The sequence below is a fragment of the Heloderma suspectum genome, chromosome 4, assembly GCF_057233095.1.
Source record: "Heloderma suspectum isolate Gila_16-S chromosome 4, 16-S_ref, whole genome shotgun sequence".
NCBI classification, from domain to species: Eukaryota; Metazoa; Chordata; class Lepidosauria; order Squamata; family Helodermatidae; genus Heloderma; species Heloderma suspectum.
This window is the reverse complement of record NC_139461.1, coordinates 57,491,702-57,511,054: the sequence shown is the minus strand read 5'-3', so window position 1 is coordinate 57,511,054 and position 19,353 is coordinate 57,491,702. Positions and strand designations below refer to the sequence as shown.

Genomic DNA, 19,353 nt, shown 5'->3' with positions numbered 1-19,353 from the left:
ATTGGAACCATTCTGCCGGTTAAAAACATCAGGATCTTCACAAAGCTCCACTTGGATTTAAGCTTACAGGAAACATAAGTTACCCCAGGTAAGAAAGCATTCAAAGAATGGGCTCCTAATCCCAGCTGTGATAAAGTATTGTCTTAAGTGCTTTATGTAAGAGCATGTGGGCCACAAGGGAGGTAGACAGTCTATTTATGTGGTGGTTATTCTAAATGCTCATTCATGTTGTGCTCTTGTCTACATTCTTCTGGTCCGATGCGGTCAGTTGTCTTCTGCCCACCCCCACACCCTGCAACAAAGGAAGTACCAAAGCCAGAGGTAACTGGTGTAAGAATTCCCATCGGCACTTTGGGTAAGAAGTGGTGGCGGTAAACGTACAGGAAAACCACTCTTTGCCCACATCTGTCCTAAGTTGCCTTGAGCTTGTGGTTCTCTTTCAAGAAGCTATATCCTTCGACTCATCCACCTATTCTTTGGAGGATGTACTTGGGTATTTCATGAGCTCCTTTTAATTGCATGCTACCTTGGTAACATCAGCAGATGGCAAATTCAGGAATCCACCTTGCTCTGTTTCTGACACCCTGCAAAACTCGGTGGTAGAATACAAGAAAGAGGTGGCACTATGAGGGAGAAACATGATGTTCAGTAAAGAACTGATCAGGCAGTGGGTTGGATCCAGACTTACCCAGAGTAGTACTTTACTAAATGGATGCTCCTATGGGGAGGGAGTGGTGAAGCAATTTTTGCCAACTACCCCTTCTTCCTCCTGCAACCCACCTCTATCCTCAAAATCTAGTCTGGAAGGTTGGGGGAGCTTCTCGAACAGCATGGGAGGTGGCACTGAGGATACGGGGAAAAGCAGTGAAAACTGGCTCTCTGCTTTCCCACAGCAGCAGCCACCATTGGATCCAAGTTCCTTCCATGAACAGGAGGAATCCCTCCATTCGCGGAACAGCAGCTCTGGATCTAACCCAGTATGTATATAGGCCCTAACCATGTTTTGCTGCTGGTTATCAAGACAAGATGCCCTATACTACAAAGGGTTTGAATCCAACAAAACCCACAATATACACAGGAAATTCCTAGACAACATACATACACAGCAATATTTTAATCAGTCCAACTGTGTTTTAATAAGGGAACTTCTTGAATCATTGTAGATATTGCCTACAAATTAATATTATTTTGCTGGTTTACAAATTCTGTTATGAACTGTAAAATCAAAATATACACCTATGTGTTAGAGAATATCCAAGGATATGGGGCTTTTTTACTTTAATTTCCAAGTTCTCCTTTAAATAAGGAAATTCATAACATTTTTGGAATGGACTATATTCACCACTGTAAAGCTGGAAGGACGGGCAGATTGTACCACTGATTTTGGCAAGTGGATTTCAATTAATACTCAAAACGTTTTCAAAAATATTCAAAAAATAATGTGGCCCCCTGTTTCAGTTAAAACATTTTTAAAAGTTGCATAAACATTATGGTAGCAATAATCAAAAAAGCATTAATTTTATTTTTTTTGTTAACAGTAGGAACTCTGGTGCTGAAGGACTTTCCAAAGCAAAAAGCAGTTCTCTTTGGGGATATTAGTCAATTAACTTAATAAAGTTCTGTTTTAAGATGATTTTTCTTTCCTACTGCGAGGTGAGTCTGCTCCATTGGAGGTTAATGTTCCATTTATTCCATTTTCTAAAAATAAGAAAACACATGTAGTTAACTCTCTTTCTTCTAGGTTCAAAACCTAGAACGCACAAGCTTAAAACCGCTTAGCAAACATTTCTTTAGGATTTGGTAGGGAGTCAAACTTCAAGGACTCAAGAGTAGCTCTGCTAGAGCAGACAAAAGGCCTAAAGGAAACCAGTTAACCTAGTGGGTATCTCCTTGACACAAGTTAAAAGGGCTGAAACTTTGGGATTCAGTGAAGACAACTGGCCAAAGCTGAGGCAGATATCCTGGGGTTATTTTTCAGGTTCAAGCGTGTGGAAATGAGAGGGAGAATAGCCCAGAGACAGAAACGTCACAGTCATCTTGTAGCAGCCATTTCCATCAGGCTCCAGTCAGGGGGGAAGAGAAGGAACGCAGGGCCACCATTAGCTCTGCTGAGAGACCAGCAGCATTTGGCTCCTCCTCGCTGCCTGGAACCTGGTTTCCATTCCAGCTGGTTGTTCTATGAACTTTGTAACATTAAATACTAGTGCCTGAGTTTACTCTCCCCTACCTCTTCCCTTATAGTCCCTTTTGGGTCATATCTTATAGATTGTAAGCTTGAGAGCAGGGACTGTCTTGTTCTTTACTGATACGCAAGTTGCTCTTGGAGCCCTTTGGGGGGTTTAAGAAGGGCAGGGCAAAAATTATACAAATAGAATAAACAAAATACCAGGCTAGGTGAAAAACATTATAGAATGCTGTTGGAAAGAATTAATGTAGCACTGGTCAAGGACTAGGGAGACCCAGAGGTCCACTCACTGTATCTCTCACATTTTTGTTGCAAGGATAAAAAAGGTGCATCCTGTATGCCACCTTGCAGGAAAGGTGGGATATAAACTAAAAAAATAAAAAATGGGATATAAACTAAAAAAAAATAAACTTGGGGTGCCAAATGCAGAAAGCCCCACAAACTATCAGTCACTTATTGTAGTTATTAATTTTTATAACTATTGTTTTTAGTCTCAGGACAGTGTACAAGACAATTTAATAAAAACACAAACAAAATAAGAAAACAAAACAAAACGAAACACAAACATAACTGTACAGTAATAAAATCTACAATATATTTCATAGTCAATAAAACCACAGACTGGAAAAGCATCGCTCAAAAACCCCTTTTACAATACTTAGAATACTCAAGAGAATAGAACGTTTTAAAACCTGGTGCCTAACCTAGATGTCAAGCAGGCTCCAGGCAAGCTGCGAGAGTGTGTGTGCACACACGCACGCGCACGCACATATGGTACATATGTGAACATCTGTTGCTAGTGGGAAAGAACTAACCCATCCAGGCTGGTGATACTCAAGTCACCTTCCGGTCGCCTCCATCTAAATTGCAGAGTGAAAATGCAAGACTGATTTTATTCTTGCAATGCACAAGACACTAGGCTCTTAAGTAACAGGTCGCCATTGGAAATGTACATCTCCAGGCAACAAGATGGTGACTCAGAGTTCCTGTTTTGAAGCACTTTCAACAGTGCAGGCTAAAAAAATGCATTGGGCATGCCAGTTTAGTACTAGTGAACTCTTTTCAATTACTGAGTCAGTACTTTCCTATCAGAAACTTCCTGCATTATTTGCTATTTGCATCTGTTTTGCGCTGATCAAGTTCCAATAAATTCAGATCACAGATTGTCTATGCTCTTGCAGATGTGGTCATTGCCTTTGGAAGCTCTCTTCTCTTTCTACTAAACTTTTCCTGGGATGTTCTTGAAAGACTTTTGTTGGTGTGTGTTTTGTTTTACTTCAGTGTTGGATGCAGCAATCCTATGGGCCATAGGATACTTCATATTCCCTGATCCAAGGTCAGAAACAGCACCCTGACCACAGAGGGGAAATCAGAGAACCAAACCTTCTCTCCCTCCCTGCCAGTGTGGAAAGAACTGTGCCGGCTGGCCTCTGAGGTTGGGAATTCAACCTCAGAGAGGGGAAAAAGGGGGTGTTTCAGTGGGCAGGGAGGGGAGGAGACAGGCGAGGCCAGGATACAAGCCTCTCCAGCCTCCTTCCCTCCCCCTCTGAAACACTGTCTAATGAAAAACGCAGGGCATGAGGATGGGGCAGCAAAGATTGTCTCCGCTGCTCCTCCAGCCCCACACAGGATGCTTGTAAGCCTCCAAGTTCAGGGACTTACAATCATTGCAGGTGCAACCCATAGGATTGCGCCCGTAAGGTCCCATTTTTCAACCTGTTCTCTTCCCCTGCTAACTCAATCTTTTTCCTTGTGGATACATTTCTTTCATGGTTTTAAGTAGTAAAGGGTAAGGATTTTTAATGGAAGAGTTTCATTTTATGAATGCTATGAACAGCTTCTGGAGTGCGATCAAAAGCCAATATACTAATCTAATAAAATATGTAAACACAATCCAGAAGTTCAAGTTGTAGCACAGAGCTTTGCTGTCTGGCACGTAGTTATCAATCTAGGTAGGCCAAGCATGGTATACATGCATCTGATGCTATATTTATAGAGATGCTCATTATCTGACCATTATCTGGCTACAGTATGACAATCTTCCTTTAATTCAGGGAACTTAGTTTGGTCACAGCTTCCTAAATGGATGCAACAACTACTTTCCTTTTCCCCTCTACCAAATGTGTATGGAATAAGATACTGAAACACAAACCTCTTTCTTTTTTGGAGGGCTTGCCTTTAGTTGTTATGAACTTTCTTTTCACTGGCTGGGGGGGCAAAGAATGTTCTCTCCACCTTCTCAGTTGGAAATTAATGAATTTCCACATCATAAAGGCCTGTGTTAAACAGATGGATGCCAGCACGCTGATTCTACAAATAAAAGACAAACTATTAGGATTTCTGAAGACCCGGAGATGGCAAGCATCAGGAAAACTCTTCGCACAGGGAACAGGTTTCCTGAAATGCCATTTATACAGGCTTTGTTACTTGGGAAAGGTGCCACAGAAGCCCTGAGTTATTAGGTTTAATGGTAGTATTACAGAGCTACAGGAATCTAACACAGGTAGTCATACATAGAGATGCATACACTGAGAAAAGTGTTCTGAAAATGCGATACGGACAAGCTTTCCCTTTTCTATGCAAGAATCAAACTATGCTGTTACAACAGGGAAGATAACATTTAATCCTCTAACCGGGAGGACACATCTAGTCTTGCATTCTGAGGGCCACTTCTCACTGTACATTTTGTACTGATACAGACAACTGTATCACTTCGCTGTATCACAGTGACATATACCATGTGGCTAGATAAGTAGCAGTGCATGATCTGCAGAACATAAACCATTGTGATAGCAGTTTCCCAAGAACAATAAATACAGGCCTAGTATTGCATAACCAGAAGATGATCCACAGACACACTCATCCTGAAAGTGAGCCCAAGATGTTTTTTGCCACCTCTGAACCATGGCAGATGGTTCTGAACAGCCACCCTCCTTGTGAAGGACTGGCACCAACAATATCAGGTGACCAAAGTGCTGAAGTATTTTGATTTTTTTAAAGGGTGAAAGCTACAAAAAAAAATTTCTGGAAAAAGATGGGGGCTCTAAGCTAGGCTTTTTTATGCCATGTTTTACAGCACATTTCATCATATCTAGCATGAAAATAGCAGAAACCTTTATATAACATTTTAATAGTTACCTTTATCAATTCATCATTTAAATTCACCCCTATATATCCCAATCCTGCATAGAGAGAACCATTCATGCAAACATTAACTGGGAATTGTACAAGTTCTAGGTAAAGCCTGTTCAAACTACAGCAAGACTATTCAAATAAGTCTAGGTCTGGTGAAATCATGGTTTTAAAGCACTATAAGAATGTAAAAAGGGCCTTGCCAAATCTGTCCAATGGTCTATCTAATTCAGCATCTTCCCAAAAGTAGCCCATGCACTAGAAGGGCTGAGGGCAACAGACTCTGCCCATGTTTGTTCCCCAGCAACTCACATTCCAAATTCAGAGGCAGTGAATCTCTGAGTTTGTATTTAGCTATCATGGCTAATAATGTATCCTTCACAACTGTGTATCTGCATTATACCTGATTGGCAGCACATTGAAGTTTCCAGTACTAAAATCCAATGTTTGATTCTCTGCTCTAGCAAGGCCAAATCCAACAGTAAGGACAGAAAGAATCAAGGTCAGGAGTCTTCCCAAAACAAAGAGAATGGCCCAGAGTGAAAACCTAGAAGGAAGAGACCAAATGTTCACAATGAGTTATGGTACTGTACCAGAATTCTATCTCCTGATTGTACTACTTACAGCCACAATTTTAGAGTTTGATATGAAAAATATTTTGTTAAGTTACCACCCACGAAGGTGTCATGGGCCAATATACTGCCTTCACACATACATTTTAAAACTCTGCTTGTTAAGACACAGCATCACCCTTTCTGGGCCATGCAAGGAGTCATTATAGTGGATGTGATGTCATCTCTGTGGGCTCACAAAAGCACGAACTCTCCATCCTGGAATGGCTTCCACATTCATTTCAACTGAAGGAGTTGTTCCATGTGCATGCTCCTGTGTATGGATAGGTCGAGCTCCTCCACTGAAACTAATGGAACCATTCCAGTTGCGGGGTGGGGTGGGGCTTTATATGTGCAATGACTGCCTTTCTGTGGTGTCCTTAGCAATTTTGTGGTATTGCTGGCAACGAAGCCTCTAGAACCGAACAATGAGTTGTCCTTATGTCACAGAAGGGCAGGGTAGGCACGGGTATCTGATTGCAAATGGCTAAACTGCTCTGAACGTTTAGATGGCCTAGAGGAGGAGGCATCAGGTCAAGGCACTCAGAGGCGCCTAGGACAGAGGGCCAGAAGGGAAGCAGAGCTGGAAAATAGAGGGGAGAACTACATAGATAAGGCAGGCTGAAGTTCATGTAGTTAATTGGAATAACCAGCCAATTATTTGGTTGCAGGCTTGTTTTATTTTGAATAGAGAACTTAAAAAAACCCAACACTGCTAATCTATCAAGATGCTTCTTTATTTGTATATAAAAGCAGGTAGCATTTGCTGAAGGGGCATTAACTATATGCAGCTATTAACTGGAAATAAAAGGTAAAGGTAAAAAGGTAAAGGTGTCCCCAACCAGTTGTGTCCGACTCTAGGGTGTGGTGCTCATCTCCATTTCTAAGCCGAAGAGCCAGCGCTCTCCGAAGACGCTTCCGTGGTCATGTGGCCGGCATGACTGAACACCGAGGTGCACGGAATGCTGTTACCTTTCCCGCCAAAGCGGTACCTATTTATCTACTTGCAATTCCTTGCTTTCGAACTGCTAGGTTGGCAGGAGCTGGGACTCCATCACGCAGCACTTGGGTCTCGAACTGCTGTCCTGCTGACCTTCCGGTCTGCAGTTCAGCGTCTTAACCACTAAGCCACCGTGGCCCTTTAACTGGAAATACACATGTGGAATTTCCAGACACACTTTTTCATGTAAGAGAACTCAGTAAAGTACTTACCCTTTCTGATATTTTTCATCACTGAAGTAAAAGAGTCTGGAGATGTGGAACAGAAATTCCACAAAGTAATGTAATACAAGAAGGACAAGCCCAAGGTGGGTCAAACTATTAAAACAAAAAGGAAAACAAAACAAGTTGCTGGTTAGTAGAGCAATGTAAAAACACCTACTTATTTGGCATTCCATTTGTAATGTAAGAGTTAATAGCCTGGAATGCAATTTGGTACATTCATACATAGCTCAACACTACACCTGAAGTTCAGTCCCCTATGCCTGCTTTCAAGAGGGCCCAGAAATATAATACACACCCAGGATACCAAAGGTGCCTTAAGGATGGAAATAAATGGAATGAAAGTGAAGCCCTTCTCATGGTTACCCTGCCATCCAAATTACAGCTAAAGAGCAAGTGGGATGGCTTCTCCTGGTTGTAGTGCTACAGTTGTGGAACACCCTCCTGAAGGAGGCACAACTGCCTCTGTAGTAATTGGACCTCTGCGAAATAATGAGAACACGTAGATCATTTGGAGGAGAGGGCAAATTTGATGGCAATTGTATGGCAACTTTGAATTCTGCCATTCTTGCCGATGGCACTTTTTGTTTAATGAATTTTAATGTTTTATAGTTGATTTTTAAACTGTCAACCGCCTTGGGGACCTGACATAAAGGCAGATACAAGTCAAAATAAATTTTAAAAGTTGGCTTTAGGGATGATGGAGAAATTCTGTTTGGTTCGAGTCCTGAATGAACCTTTCCAAGCCATACCTCCCAGACTAATGTGCAGATTGCAATGTTGTTTGGCTTTGAATCTGCAATGCAACAATGAAAGGCCAATTTTTTCTTAACCTTACAAGGAGGTGGTCCAAGGGTTGCCCCCACCTTTTCTACCCCTTCTAGCCACTTGAAATGGCTAGATACCTTGCAAATGGGGTCAGAAAAGCTCCTGGGAGGATGGGACATGAACATAAGATGCCTTTCCCCACGGGCATATGTTCAAGGGAGGGATGGCACATCACCAAGTTTGTTGTCCCAGGGGCTTTCATGGATCAATTTTCAAGGTGCATGGGGCAGCTGCTATGCTTTCTAGAATCAGTACAAACAAGGAGGGGTTGGAGGGGGAGGTTAACGGTAGTCCTTGAACCACCTTGTAAAATATAAGTACTTCTTGTTTTTGAAGAGAATTTCATGCAGATTTTCCAAACAAACCACACATAGTTGGGATAGACTTTGCACCAGTCACAAGCAAATTTTTCACAGGCTTAATTTCAATATTCTGTCCATCCCTAGCTGGTGTTCATGTTCAAGTAGGGATGTTGGAGAAATCCGCAATGGAACCAAATGAGTTTGGGTTTTTATGAATCTGACCTGAGGATTCTGCAGCAGACCAGCTTTTCCCCTGTCGAATGGATTCCACGGACCAGTTTTCTAATTTTCCTGAATTTTATGCAAATTTTGTCGTAGAAAAACACGTGAAATTAAAAAAAACGGGCAAAAGTGTGCATTTCCCCTATCGGTTAAAGTGTGAAAATGCACATTTGGGGGGAATCAGTGCATTTTTGCATGTGCACATTTGCGCAAATTTGGAAAAACCCAATTCCGTCAATGGGGAGACAATGGAATGAAAGGCATTTGACAATCTGCAAAACACAGAACGGATTTGACACAATCCATACATCCCTATGTTCAAGACATCATTCCGTCTTTCAGATTCCAAACTTCCAATTTTCAAAGGGATCAGGTGTAAAAATACACTGCAATCAGACATATGAATTGAAAATTGAGAGATCAAAGTGAAACATGAAATGTATGCTTACAAAAGGATTCCTTGTTTGGAGTTTAAATATTTGCTTGACCCTCACAGCTGTTTTTAAAGGTGGGGAGAAATGCATAATATTTTGTAATGTAACTCCTGGTATATTAAGTCGATGTGCACATTCAAGACACATTCTATGGTTCAAGTTCAAATATGAGCTCATCTCCCACATTTGTTTTGAAGGCCAGACAAAATTCAACATTCCCTTGAGCACTGAGTTATCACAGTGAAACCTGGTATGGAAGTTTATGGAATAATTCTCCCTCTGAAGCTCAAACATCTAGTGGAAGATGCATGAGGTATTACAACACAATCGGAAACAGCGTCTTACTATTACATGTATTCTTTATTGCCACTGTATTCCTTCCCTGTATAGAGCCTCATAATGGCAGCAAAATAAGTATATCACTTACTTTAAGAGATACGCTCCAGTAATATGGAAAAGATACAGCCCAATGTAAACAAGTTGGCGAGGAATATCTTCCTATGAAAAAGCCACACATTATCAATTCTGCCAGGAAACCCTATCACTGTAAATACATTCATCAGTTTTTGGACTTTACCCAATCAAGACAATCCTTGTCTTGTGCTCTGCTGTTCCTAATAGATAAACCTGGAGTGTGTTAGTATCATACAATCTTACTGGATAGCTGTTCTACAAACTTTTCTCTCAAACCCTAGAAGAAGATAACTGTCTCTTAAAAATAGTATCTCTGTTCAATTTCTTTAATCTAAACTTGAAACACATAAAACGGGTTTCTATTCATGCAACAAAAAAAAGATTTCACACGCTGATAAGATTTCCAGAACATGCATTCCTCAGTTTCCTATGTTTAAGTTCCAAATTGCAACAGCCCCAAAGCTTCCCTACATGTGAAGTAATTATTAACTGGATACAGGATCAGCACCCATGGTTAAATCGTATGACACACTGATGTGTATCATACAGGACCCTCTTCAGTATTTGCCAACCTGCCATCTTTAGGGACATAATGTCCAAATTACTTAAGTTATATAATTCAAGCCATGGCCTGTTCAACCAAGCAGAAAATTCAATTTTCTTTGCAGGCAAAGAGAAGGCTCTCACTGTATTTGACATGGTAGCTGCTAAGTTATCCAAAAATTTCTGGATAGTAATGTGAATGAGTGTAATGCTGAAAAATCATCAATGTTTGCATTGCTGTTCTGTATTGCATCAAGATCAGAAACCAGAGCTGACCAATACTGTAATATGCAAAATCTATTCGTTTAGACCTACCCTACCCTCCTCTAGTTAAAAAACAGAACACAAAAACAGACCACCCTATGATAGAAGTTCATTTAATTTTTTTTCTTGGTTACCTCATTCTTACAGAAAGCTGCTGCAAGAAATGTTTTTGGACACTAGGCTAAGTCACAGTTCAGCACTATATGAGGAGATTGGAAGCTTTTGCTTCTCGTTAATTCAAAATAGGAGTTTCTTGTTATGTCCAAACTGGGGTGGGTGGGTGAGGGAAAAGGACTTTGGTTAATTTAAACAAGAAGTGAATGCTTCCAATCTCCTCCTCACAACTATGCTGGAGAAGGAGAGAAGCATGTTAGCCTGAGGCTGGCTGCTGCCTGTACACGTAATCCTTACCCATGGTTTAGGGTTATGTCTGAATCAGTTCATTTCTGACCACTTCTGAGATCTGCAGGGCATTTGCAAAGCTTTCAAAGAATTTAGTTGCTGAACTGCAGCGACCCAGGTAATTTAGTGTTTATAACTAACAGCTCAATCCTAGCATGTCTACTTATAAGTCCCATTGAGTTCAATGGGACTAACTCCCAGGTAAGCAGGTAGAGGATTGCAGCTTACCCATGTTGTTTAAGTTGTTTAAAAACCAAACATATGACCAACCAACCCACCTTCATGACAAGGAAAGTAAGGGAATATTTCAAAGTATATAAGCCAGGTCCCTTGGGGAGACAACTTGTAGAAGTCTTCTTTGTTATTTCAAAGGCCCCCCCTCTAATGTGCCCAAGAACGTTACTAACATTCACAGTTAGACAACAGAACTAGACAACATTTAACATAAAATAGATTCTCAATGTATTTGACTGGGTAAAACAAAATACAAGCTTGCTTAAAGCACTGCTACCAGAAAACAGTTTCCTTTCAGAAGAGTTTAAGTTTATGTTCCTACTTTCTGGCTAATTAAGTAAGAGTTTTCATTTTTGCAGGCTTCTGAATATGACATTAAAGATGGACTTACTTTTTTTGTCTTCTGGAAATAGAGTTCTGGAAAGGCATGGAACCAGTACGCTAATTGAGAGATGTAAAAAAACTTCATTTGAAACCTGTAAAGGAAAAGTTCAAACATATTGAAATATCTCCTGAAAAAGACCTTGTCTTAGATGTTACAAGAGAGTCATATCTGACTTTTTTTTCGAGTGTTTAACAGAAACTACTGGTCCCATTCCGCTAACAGAAACAACATTTCTAGAAAATGCATCAGAACACCAGGACAGGATGCGTTTAAGTCAATGTAAAAACAGGGTTATTTTAATACCCACAAGCAAGTCATTAGTTGATCTAAAAGTCTGGGATAACTTACAGGAACTACTGGAGACAGCCCACCCCACTAAAGTAATGAAATAAACTTACGGCATTGATGTATGTGGGTAGTCCCTCCAGAGAGATGTTGGATCAGATACATAGTTCTCCTAAAAATAAAATCTATCTTGTTATTTTTTCCTAGACTTAAAAAGCAACCCTAGAGCCCCTAGACACTGTGTGGGGTGCCATAAGATGCTGTGGATCACCTCCTCTACACCCACAGACATCAACGAGCATGGAGGAGGAGATCCAATTGTGGATCTTCCCATCCCCACCCTGTCCCAACCACCACGGAAAGCTTCTCTTACAAGGTCACAAGAACAACTTGTAAGACAAGTTGGAGAGGGAGAAAATGGGGCATTCTGGTGGGTGGGGAGGGGAGAGGCCAGGATGCTTAGGATCCTATGGTCTCTCCAGTCTTCTCCCTGCCCACCAAAAGATAAGTCAGTTAGATGGGCTCAGAGGCCCAGCTAGCTTTTTATATTTTAAACTGAGGAAAGGGGGTGGAATTGCCTCTCACCCTGCCTGGCTCTTGCCGGTAGGTGGAGCGCAACACATAGGACTGCACCCTTAGAAACCTTTTTATTTATATGGCTAAGACTAAGCTGCAGCTCCTGCAATTTCCCCCAGTAAAATTTTAAGGACGTATTTTCAAAAGCGAAGGGTGGGAAAAGGTGGCTTGAAAGAAACACATACCTTAATGTTGATGAGACCAACTCCAGACAAACATGACAAGTTCAAAGACACAGCATAAGATTGTGATTCTTCAGAATCCCTTGAGAAGCTCACTGCTCTGAGCCCTTCTTAACCTTAACCATACTGCCTGGCAAGCCCTTGCCATCAAGCAAGACCAGCACCCCTCTCATTCGTTAGGGGATATGCCCCCCCACTACACCCCCTTTCTGAAGAAGGGCTCCACGACAGCATGCAGCCTCTTTCTAGCACCAAGATTGTTTCTGAGCATCAAATCTGAGATAGAATTTTCTTGACATTCTAGGATTGGACTTTTAAGCCTCAGAGTAGAAAGAGCTGTGTGTGCAGTGGGCAAATTTGGAAGGAAGAATCTCCACCCAGTTATGGCAGCCAACATAGGTCAACTACAACTAAAGATGTAATGGACAATGTCCACAACAGCTTATGCCAAAATAAATTTGTTAGTCTTTAAGGTGCCACAGGACAATTTTTTGTTATTACTACCAGAGTAGTGTGAAGTTTTTCACTACTTCTGATACAAGACATAACTGTTACAACATTACCCCAGATTAAACAGTTCAGAGTTTCAAATCAATTTTTATCCTAAGTATATAAAGTGAGATACTCACAGATACAAGAACGCTTGTTCCCCAGACACAGGAGAAAAGGTAGAATGCACTGAGTTGCCCAGATTCATTGAACTTGCTGTGCTTTGTTTTGGAAAAGTGCATTTTCCTGTTAATTTTCTAAAGGAAAATACATTTCGGTTATTGATCGGCACAACTTTAATAAGATGTTGTCATGTCAACCTAGATCTAAAACTACAGTGCATGCATGCAAGCAATTTGTCTCAGTGTTGTAACGCTCCATATTGTCCTAGCAAATACTTACATCCAACATGTATTCTTGAATAATAGCATGTATGATTATTGCCACCAGCATGTAGAAGAAAACAGTAGCCAGATCTTTGATACCATAGTGATACAACGTGACTGTTTCTGTAGATTGTTTTTCTAAAAGAGAAAAGACAGCATCATTCAAATATATTTATTTTAACCACCCTTCACTCCACTTTACAACTGTAACCAAAAAGCAACAAGTTAAAAGTTCTAATTAGATAACAAACTAGCACCTGAAATGTTTATTTATTTTTACACTCCTACCCACTACACGGCATTAGTGATACAAGCAGAAGTCTAAATGACAATCCATACAGTACCTTAAAACAAATGAAGGCTTTTATGATTTCAGTCACCAGATTCAAAATCTGATTAGGTTTAAGAGCAGCGCAGGAAAGAAAGCACTGTTAGTTTCCATTCCAGAATTAAACTCATAGTCACTACAGGCAGTATCAGACATAATGCCAAACCATGGTTTGAAAACCATGAAAAAACTTCGTAAGAGCCTCAGATTTATGTGCTCTAGTGTGTATACCATGATTCCCTCAGAACTTGCACATTTTTGTTTGTGCTTGCCAAAGATGTGAAAGCCCAGAAAAAAAATGGGAATATTTGGAAAAACGGGAAAAAACTATTTCCTCCCTTTTTTTTTTAAGGATCATTTCTGTTTTCTTCCAAAAAAATTGAACAGCTTTGGATTATGAAATATTTTCTTTCAGAATGATGAATAAAATATTTAAGACAAGGTGTTTATATATTGTTATCCAGCCTGTACCCCCACACCGAAATGATTTCTGAAACCTATATAGTTAAGATTTTTGTACAAAGGCAAGAGATTTAAAATTTCTGGAAAGAATGAAGCTATGGGGGAAAATATTTTCTTAATCCTCTCTAGAAGATTGCCAGTGTAATTATTTATTTCATTCCTTATTAAAAGTATTGAGCTAATGTATTGTATACTGATACACATTTAGGGATGTGCCAAATCATGCTCAGTTTCCCAATATGTGAGTAGAGTCATCATATCATAACATGGAAGAAAATGTGCATTCTTGATAGTTTCAGTTTTTTTCTACAGAGTCCTGTGTTTCTGGGCTTGTTGTAGTTACATGCTGTAGCAGTCAATTAATGTAGTTGTAGTCTAATAAGCACTTTAGGTTATCCTGCCACCACCAGATGTGACAGAACATCATGTGGGTTATCCCACCTATGTTTCTTTCTTTTTTAAAATTAACTTTGACACTTGGGTCTATGGAACTTACTGCCACAGTTTAAGCCTTATTGCTAGGGAATGCTGCCTCAGCTAAAAAACCTTTAACTGCTGCCACTAGAATAAACCTTCTCTACCTCAATGAAACCCAGTAGCCTGTGTCCTATGGCATAGGCAGGGGATTGACACTACAACTAGAGACAACCTTTCAAAATGAAAAAAACACCCAGAAATTATTTACAAATGACAATAAAACGTCACACTTCAAATAACAGGTTCAGATTGTTTAATGGTTCTTAAATTAAATATGGTGGCTTACCATTCCTAGATACTTTTTCAGCTAAATAAATCTAAATAGCTTTTCTCTCAGGCCAGATTTCCCTAAACTCCACCCCACAAACAGAAACAGGTTTAGGAATTTCCCAAAACTTCCTTACAAACAGGAACAGATGTTGTACATCAGTCTTCTTCTGCCTCAAGTTCTTCCTGCTTCTTCTGGCTTCTAGGACAATTCAGATGTTTCAGGGAATACTTGCTGAAGTTTCCTCTGGTCAGACATAAATAGGAACCTAAAATCTATTATAGATAATTTGATTTGCTCATAAAATTATCATGTTTGGTATAATAAATTTTAAAGTATAGTTTATTCAGACAATAACAATAATTACAAATTTGCTGAGTTTTCATGTAGATGTTTTTAATTTTTATGATAACTTTATGAGCAAAAGAAGTCATACATAATATAATTTCTGTTCCCAAAGCAGCCTTCCCCAACCTAGCATCCATCATGTTTTTAACTACAATGCCCAGCATTTCTGACTATTTGCCATGCTGCCTGGGGCTGATGGTAGCTGAAGTCCAAAATATCTAGAGGGCACCAGGTTGGGGAAAGCAGTCCTAAAAGGAATAAAGTGACTTGAGTTCTGTAAAGAGCACTAAAAAGACAAGACAAGACTGCACATTTGTCCATTTCCCCCCAAATTTCCATTTTTTCTACCACCCCCTTTGAAAAACCTGTTTTTTTCCCATGGCTTCAAAATTCTGGAAATTTTACACCTCTAGTGCTTGCACTGCAAAACAGAACAGGAAGCCAGAGCCAAACCATGACTTCTAATCCTTGTTTGCAGGGCAAGTGCAAACGATTGTTGCTGGATGGGACTAAATAGCGACTAAGGTTTGTAGCAAATTAGGAATTAAGGGGTGAAATAACAATCTATGTTGGGAAGAAGGAGAAGAAGTGTGCAAATTCGAGCATCTTTCACGGCTCATTCATGTACAGCTAAGCATTTGGAATGTTACATCTTGAGATGGTATTTGCTGGTGCAGCAAGTCTTCAAACTGGCCAATTAGATGATATGGCAACATAGTAGCAGCATATGAGTGTTCTGTTTACTACCTAGGACAAATGCCTACATATCTATTAGAATTTTACCTGTGGCAGGAATGGTAACATTGTATTGAAGCGTAACAAAGACAACAGCTGCTTTTGCTGTAACCTGAAACAAAACAAAACAAAACCAAAATAAAGAACACTCTGCGAACACCACAACAAGGCAGAATTCCTACACAGGCTTACTTTATAGCGAACTCCATTAAATACAGTGAGACTTATGCCTGAATAAGCATGCATAGGATTGTGCTGTAAATCACAGAACCAACGGAACAGTATTTAACAGTGGTCTGCAAGATATCCAACTGGGCTGAATGGAAGATCATCAAGCTACACATAATTACGAATACTACTTCAACAACACGATGCACAATAGTACAAGAACACAAATAAATGCCCATACATTTTTTTCTAGCCTACTTGCCTGTATATACCTATTGTTGGTCATTTGTAGCCTAAAGGAATCAACATTTGTAAATGTCCCTTACCGGGCATGTGGAAGCAATTTGTACTTGCCCCAATAGCCCAGATGAGCAGCTATTAACAAGACTGTTTCCAGAGGGGTAGCAGAGTTAGCCTGTTTCAGGAACACAACAAAAGGTCTTGTGGCACCTTAAAGACTAACAAATCTATTCTGGCATAAGCTTCAACAACATCCATGAAAATTTATGCCAGGATAAATTTGTTAATCTAACAAGACTGTGGCTGTTCAAATAACTAAAGCAACTGCACTGTTGATAATCCTGCAATCTGCTGATTTCTTCTCATCCAATATGCCACAGCAGTCATTCTCAAATTGGCATGTTTCTGGCTAAATTTGCAACATGACATCACTCATGGGCAAGTTAGCATGGGACAGAGTGCAGTTTCTGCAATTTCTTGCTTTAAAAAAAGAAGGATCAACAAGGGACAGAAGGGAAGCCACCAACTAAATTAATGCCATGAAAACTAAATCTTCTTAAAGAGCATTTCATTGTTTGGCAGACAAACAAATGCTGGTATTCTTACCTAGAATTCTAATTCTACTCCTCTTTAAAGTGCATCTTTCCTTGTGCTACTTTCTTAAAATGTCATCAGAACTAGGATTAGCCGTTTTTGAAGTGGGTTTGCGGGGTCTTAAAAGTTCATAACCTTTATTCTAAAGCAGTGGTAGGCAACCTGGTGCCCTCGGATAGCTGAGACTACAACTCTCATCAGCCTCAGCCAGCATAGCCAATTGTCAGGGATTTCGGGAGCTGTAATGCAAAACATCTGGAGCGCACCGGGTTGCCTACTCCTACTCTAGAGCAACTCCACTTGAAATCTGTGGTAGAATAAATGGGTTTGAAGGCTGAATCCTGAAGTCTTCCATGCCCTCTTTCCCCACACGCTAGAAAATAAGCAGTGGGGAGAAGGCAAACGGGCAGCTTTCCCTTTATGCTGGCAATCTACCCCAAGCCTTGCCATGCACGCTTGGATGCGTGTCACACTGCCTAGAGGGGCGGGAGGCATTCCCCGCCCCCCCCCCGCCCCATGTGCATAATTATTGCAAGCGATCGATCGGCATCTCCAGAACCACGGGGCTCCATAGGCCCACGTCACCGTCCACTTCACCTTCCCTGGAGCCGAGGGGAGGGGCCGCTTGCCGCAGCGCCCAGTGGGGCTTGTAGTTCTGCCTGTGCCACACAAAGGACAGGGCTCGCTCTCCCCCAGTCCTGGCAACCCGAGCCAAATCCCGCTCCGCTAAACCCTCCCACCACCACCCCGGCCGCGCCCGGCCCTTCCCGCCCCCCAAATCGCAGCAGCGGCCAAGTCTCCCCGCCCTCCTCACTGTGCTCGCGCTCCGAGTGCCACGTAACCTTGCCGAGACCAGGAACTACCCGGAAGGCGGGCAGGCGCACACGCGCCGGAGCGAGGCGTCCGCGGCGGGGCCCCCTTCCAAAGCGCCCCCCCGCCCCGCCACGACTGCGGCGGGGGCTCCGGCTCGCTCCCAACCGCGCGATCCGGCGCACGCTTTCCCCAAAGGCAAGCCCCGCTGCGTCCAATGGGGCTTCCTCCCTCGGAGAGGTGCCTGGGGTCGCGCCAGGTCATCCGGGGAGCTCTGCTGGAGGGGAGGCAGGTACGCCGGGGCCGAAGTGGGCGTACAACCCACCCGAGCCTGGGAGGAACGAGAGAGGCGGCATTTCAAGCCGACAGGGGCCGTCGAGGGCGAGACAGCCACCGCCGTCGGGGGGATGCCCCGCTCGGGCCGCCACACCAATCGCTGACGCCACACAGACGCATCCGCTGACACGGGGCCCTGCCGGCTCCAGCTCTCCCTCTCTGCCTTGCCCAACCTGGTGCCCTCCGGATGTTTCGGACTACAAATCCCACCAGCCCTAAGCACTGGCCGTGCTGGCAGGGGCTGGCGCAAGCCTCTGGACGCCACCCGCTCGGCGCGAGGCATGCCGAGGAGCCTGCCAGATGTGCACCTTTCTCCACGCGGGTCCACCGCGTCCCTCCCTCCCTCCCTCCCTCCCGAAACCACATGGGCAGGCTGGCCAACACAACGCTCACGCTCTCCTCCTCCCCGCCCCGGGGCTCTGCCAAGCAGTGTCTGGAGGAAGATCGATGTATATACATTTTACACGGAGGCATGCTAGAGCCGAAGCGAATCTCCCCCTCTCCCACAGAACAGGGGAGACGAGGATGTAGGAAGGCATTCCGCGCGGCGGCCCCAGGGACCAGAAGCGTATCCACATCTTGCTTCTAGAAAGGAGTTTTTCCTTGCTAGGGAGAGGCAAGCAGGCATTCTCCTCCACCCATACTCATTCTCTCTCTCTCTCACACACACTCTCTTTTTTACCTTGGGAAGGAGCTACCCCCCCACCCTTCCGCCCTCTGGCTCCAGTCCAGCCCCACACACCAGAAGCCCCCCCCCACCCGGCTCCTCGCGCCCTTCGCTGCCCCCGACCCACTGGCCGCGGGAGGAAGGCGCCGCGGCGCCCCTCACCTCGAACATGAGCCCCAGCAGGAAGACCATGGCCATGCAAGAGACGATGTCCGCGTGGTTCTGCACGATGAACTCGTGGCTGAGCACGGGGGGGTTCTTGCTGCTCTTCTTGCGGATCGCCATGGCGGCGCGGCGCGGCACAGCGAGGCCCTCCGCGGCCCCTGCTCCAGCAACCACCGCCACAGCCCCGCTCGCGCTCTCTGCGGCGGGGCCTGCGGAGGGGGAGGAGGGAGCCCAGGCAACCGCTCCGCCCCTCTCGCGCACCAGCGCTCCAAACCGCAGCCCGTTGCCCCCGCTCTCGCGCTCTCCCCCGTCCGGAGAGAAGGGCCTCGCTCCATTCCGGCACGCTCTGCAACGCGGCGACAGCGCCACCTTTCGACCCGGCGGACCAAGCCTGCGACTCGCCGTTGATTGGCTGCGAGAGGCGGCGGCGGCGGCGAGGTGGAGACGACAAAGGCCGCCTGGCCTGCTTGGCGAGTAAAAACGGTGCTCGGAGTGGGAGGGTGCCATAGAGCTAGGGCTGAACTATTACGACGAAGTCTACGGTCTGAGCTGGAAGAGCTATACGCTTGAGTAGCGGGCGCTTCCGGGGTAGTTTGTTACCTCGCTTTCACGCAGTGGCAACAGCGCAACGTCTCTGCAGCGTGCGGGAGGAGACGGCGA

At 43.3% G+C, this 19,353-nt stretch overlaps 1 protein-coding gene across 3 annotated transcripts; it reads right to left on the bottom strand.

Moving 5' to 3' along the window:
• Window positions 1-1,109: 1,109 nt before the first annotated feature.
• TRAM1 (translocation associated membrane protein 1) lies at window positions 1,110-18,892 on the bottom strand. 3 transcript variants are annotated; one of them, XM_084849321.1, is made up of 11 exons: window positions 18,691-18,892; window positions 15,762-15,825; window positions 13,112-13,233; window positions 12,850-12,966; window positions 11,576-11,634; window positions 11,184-11,268; window positions 9,363-9,433; window positions 7,141-7,245; window positions 5,721-5,864; window positions 4,338-4,495; window positions 1,110-1,698 (listed from the first exon to the last, which is right to left on the bottom strand). In XM_084849321.1, the coding sequence occupies exons 1-11, from the start codon at window positions 18,811-18,813 to the stop codon at window positions 1,625-1,627; spliced, it is 1,122 nt and encodes a 373-aa protein (XP_084705447.1). In that variant the 5' UTR covers window positions 18,814-18,892; the 3' UTR covers window positions 1,110-1,624. The 3 variants fall into 3 exon arrangements, with proteins under 3 accessions (XP_084705447.1, XP_084705448.1, XP_084705449.1); XM_084849322.1 differs by lacking the exon at window positions 18,691-18,892 and adding an exon at window positions 17,851-18,199; XM_084849323.1 differs by lacking the exon at window positions 18,691-18,892 and adding an exon at window positions 18,170-18,199.
• Window positions 18,893-19,353: the final 461 nt, after the last annotated feature.

What these genes read in the sequence shown, in the direction of transcription:
- TRAM1 (XM_084849322.1), bottom strand. Translation starts at nt 18,144, where the DNA reads ATGCCTCGCGCCGAGCGGGTGGCGTCCAGAGGCTTGCGCCAGCCCCTG. An exon ending in CTCGTTCCTCCCAGGCTCGG is followed by an intron (nt 15,826 to 17,850) that starts GTGGGTTGTACG and finishes GTTTTGTTTCAG; the next exon opens with GTTACAGCAAAAGCAGCTGT. An exon ending in ACTGGAGCGTATCTCTTAAA is followed by an intron (nt 7,246 to 9,362) that starts GTAAGTGATATA and finishes TTGTTTTAATAG; the next exon opens with TTTGACCCACCTTGGGCTTG.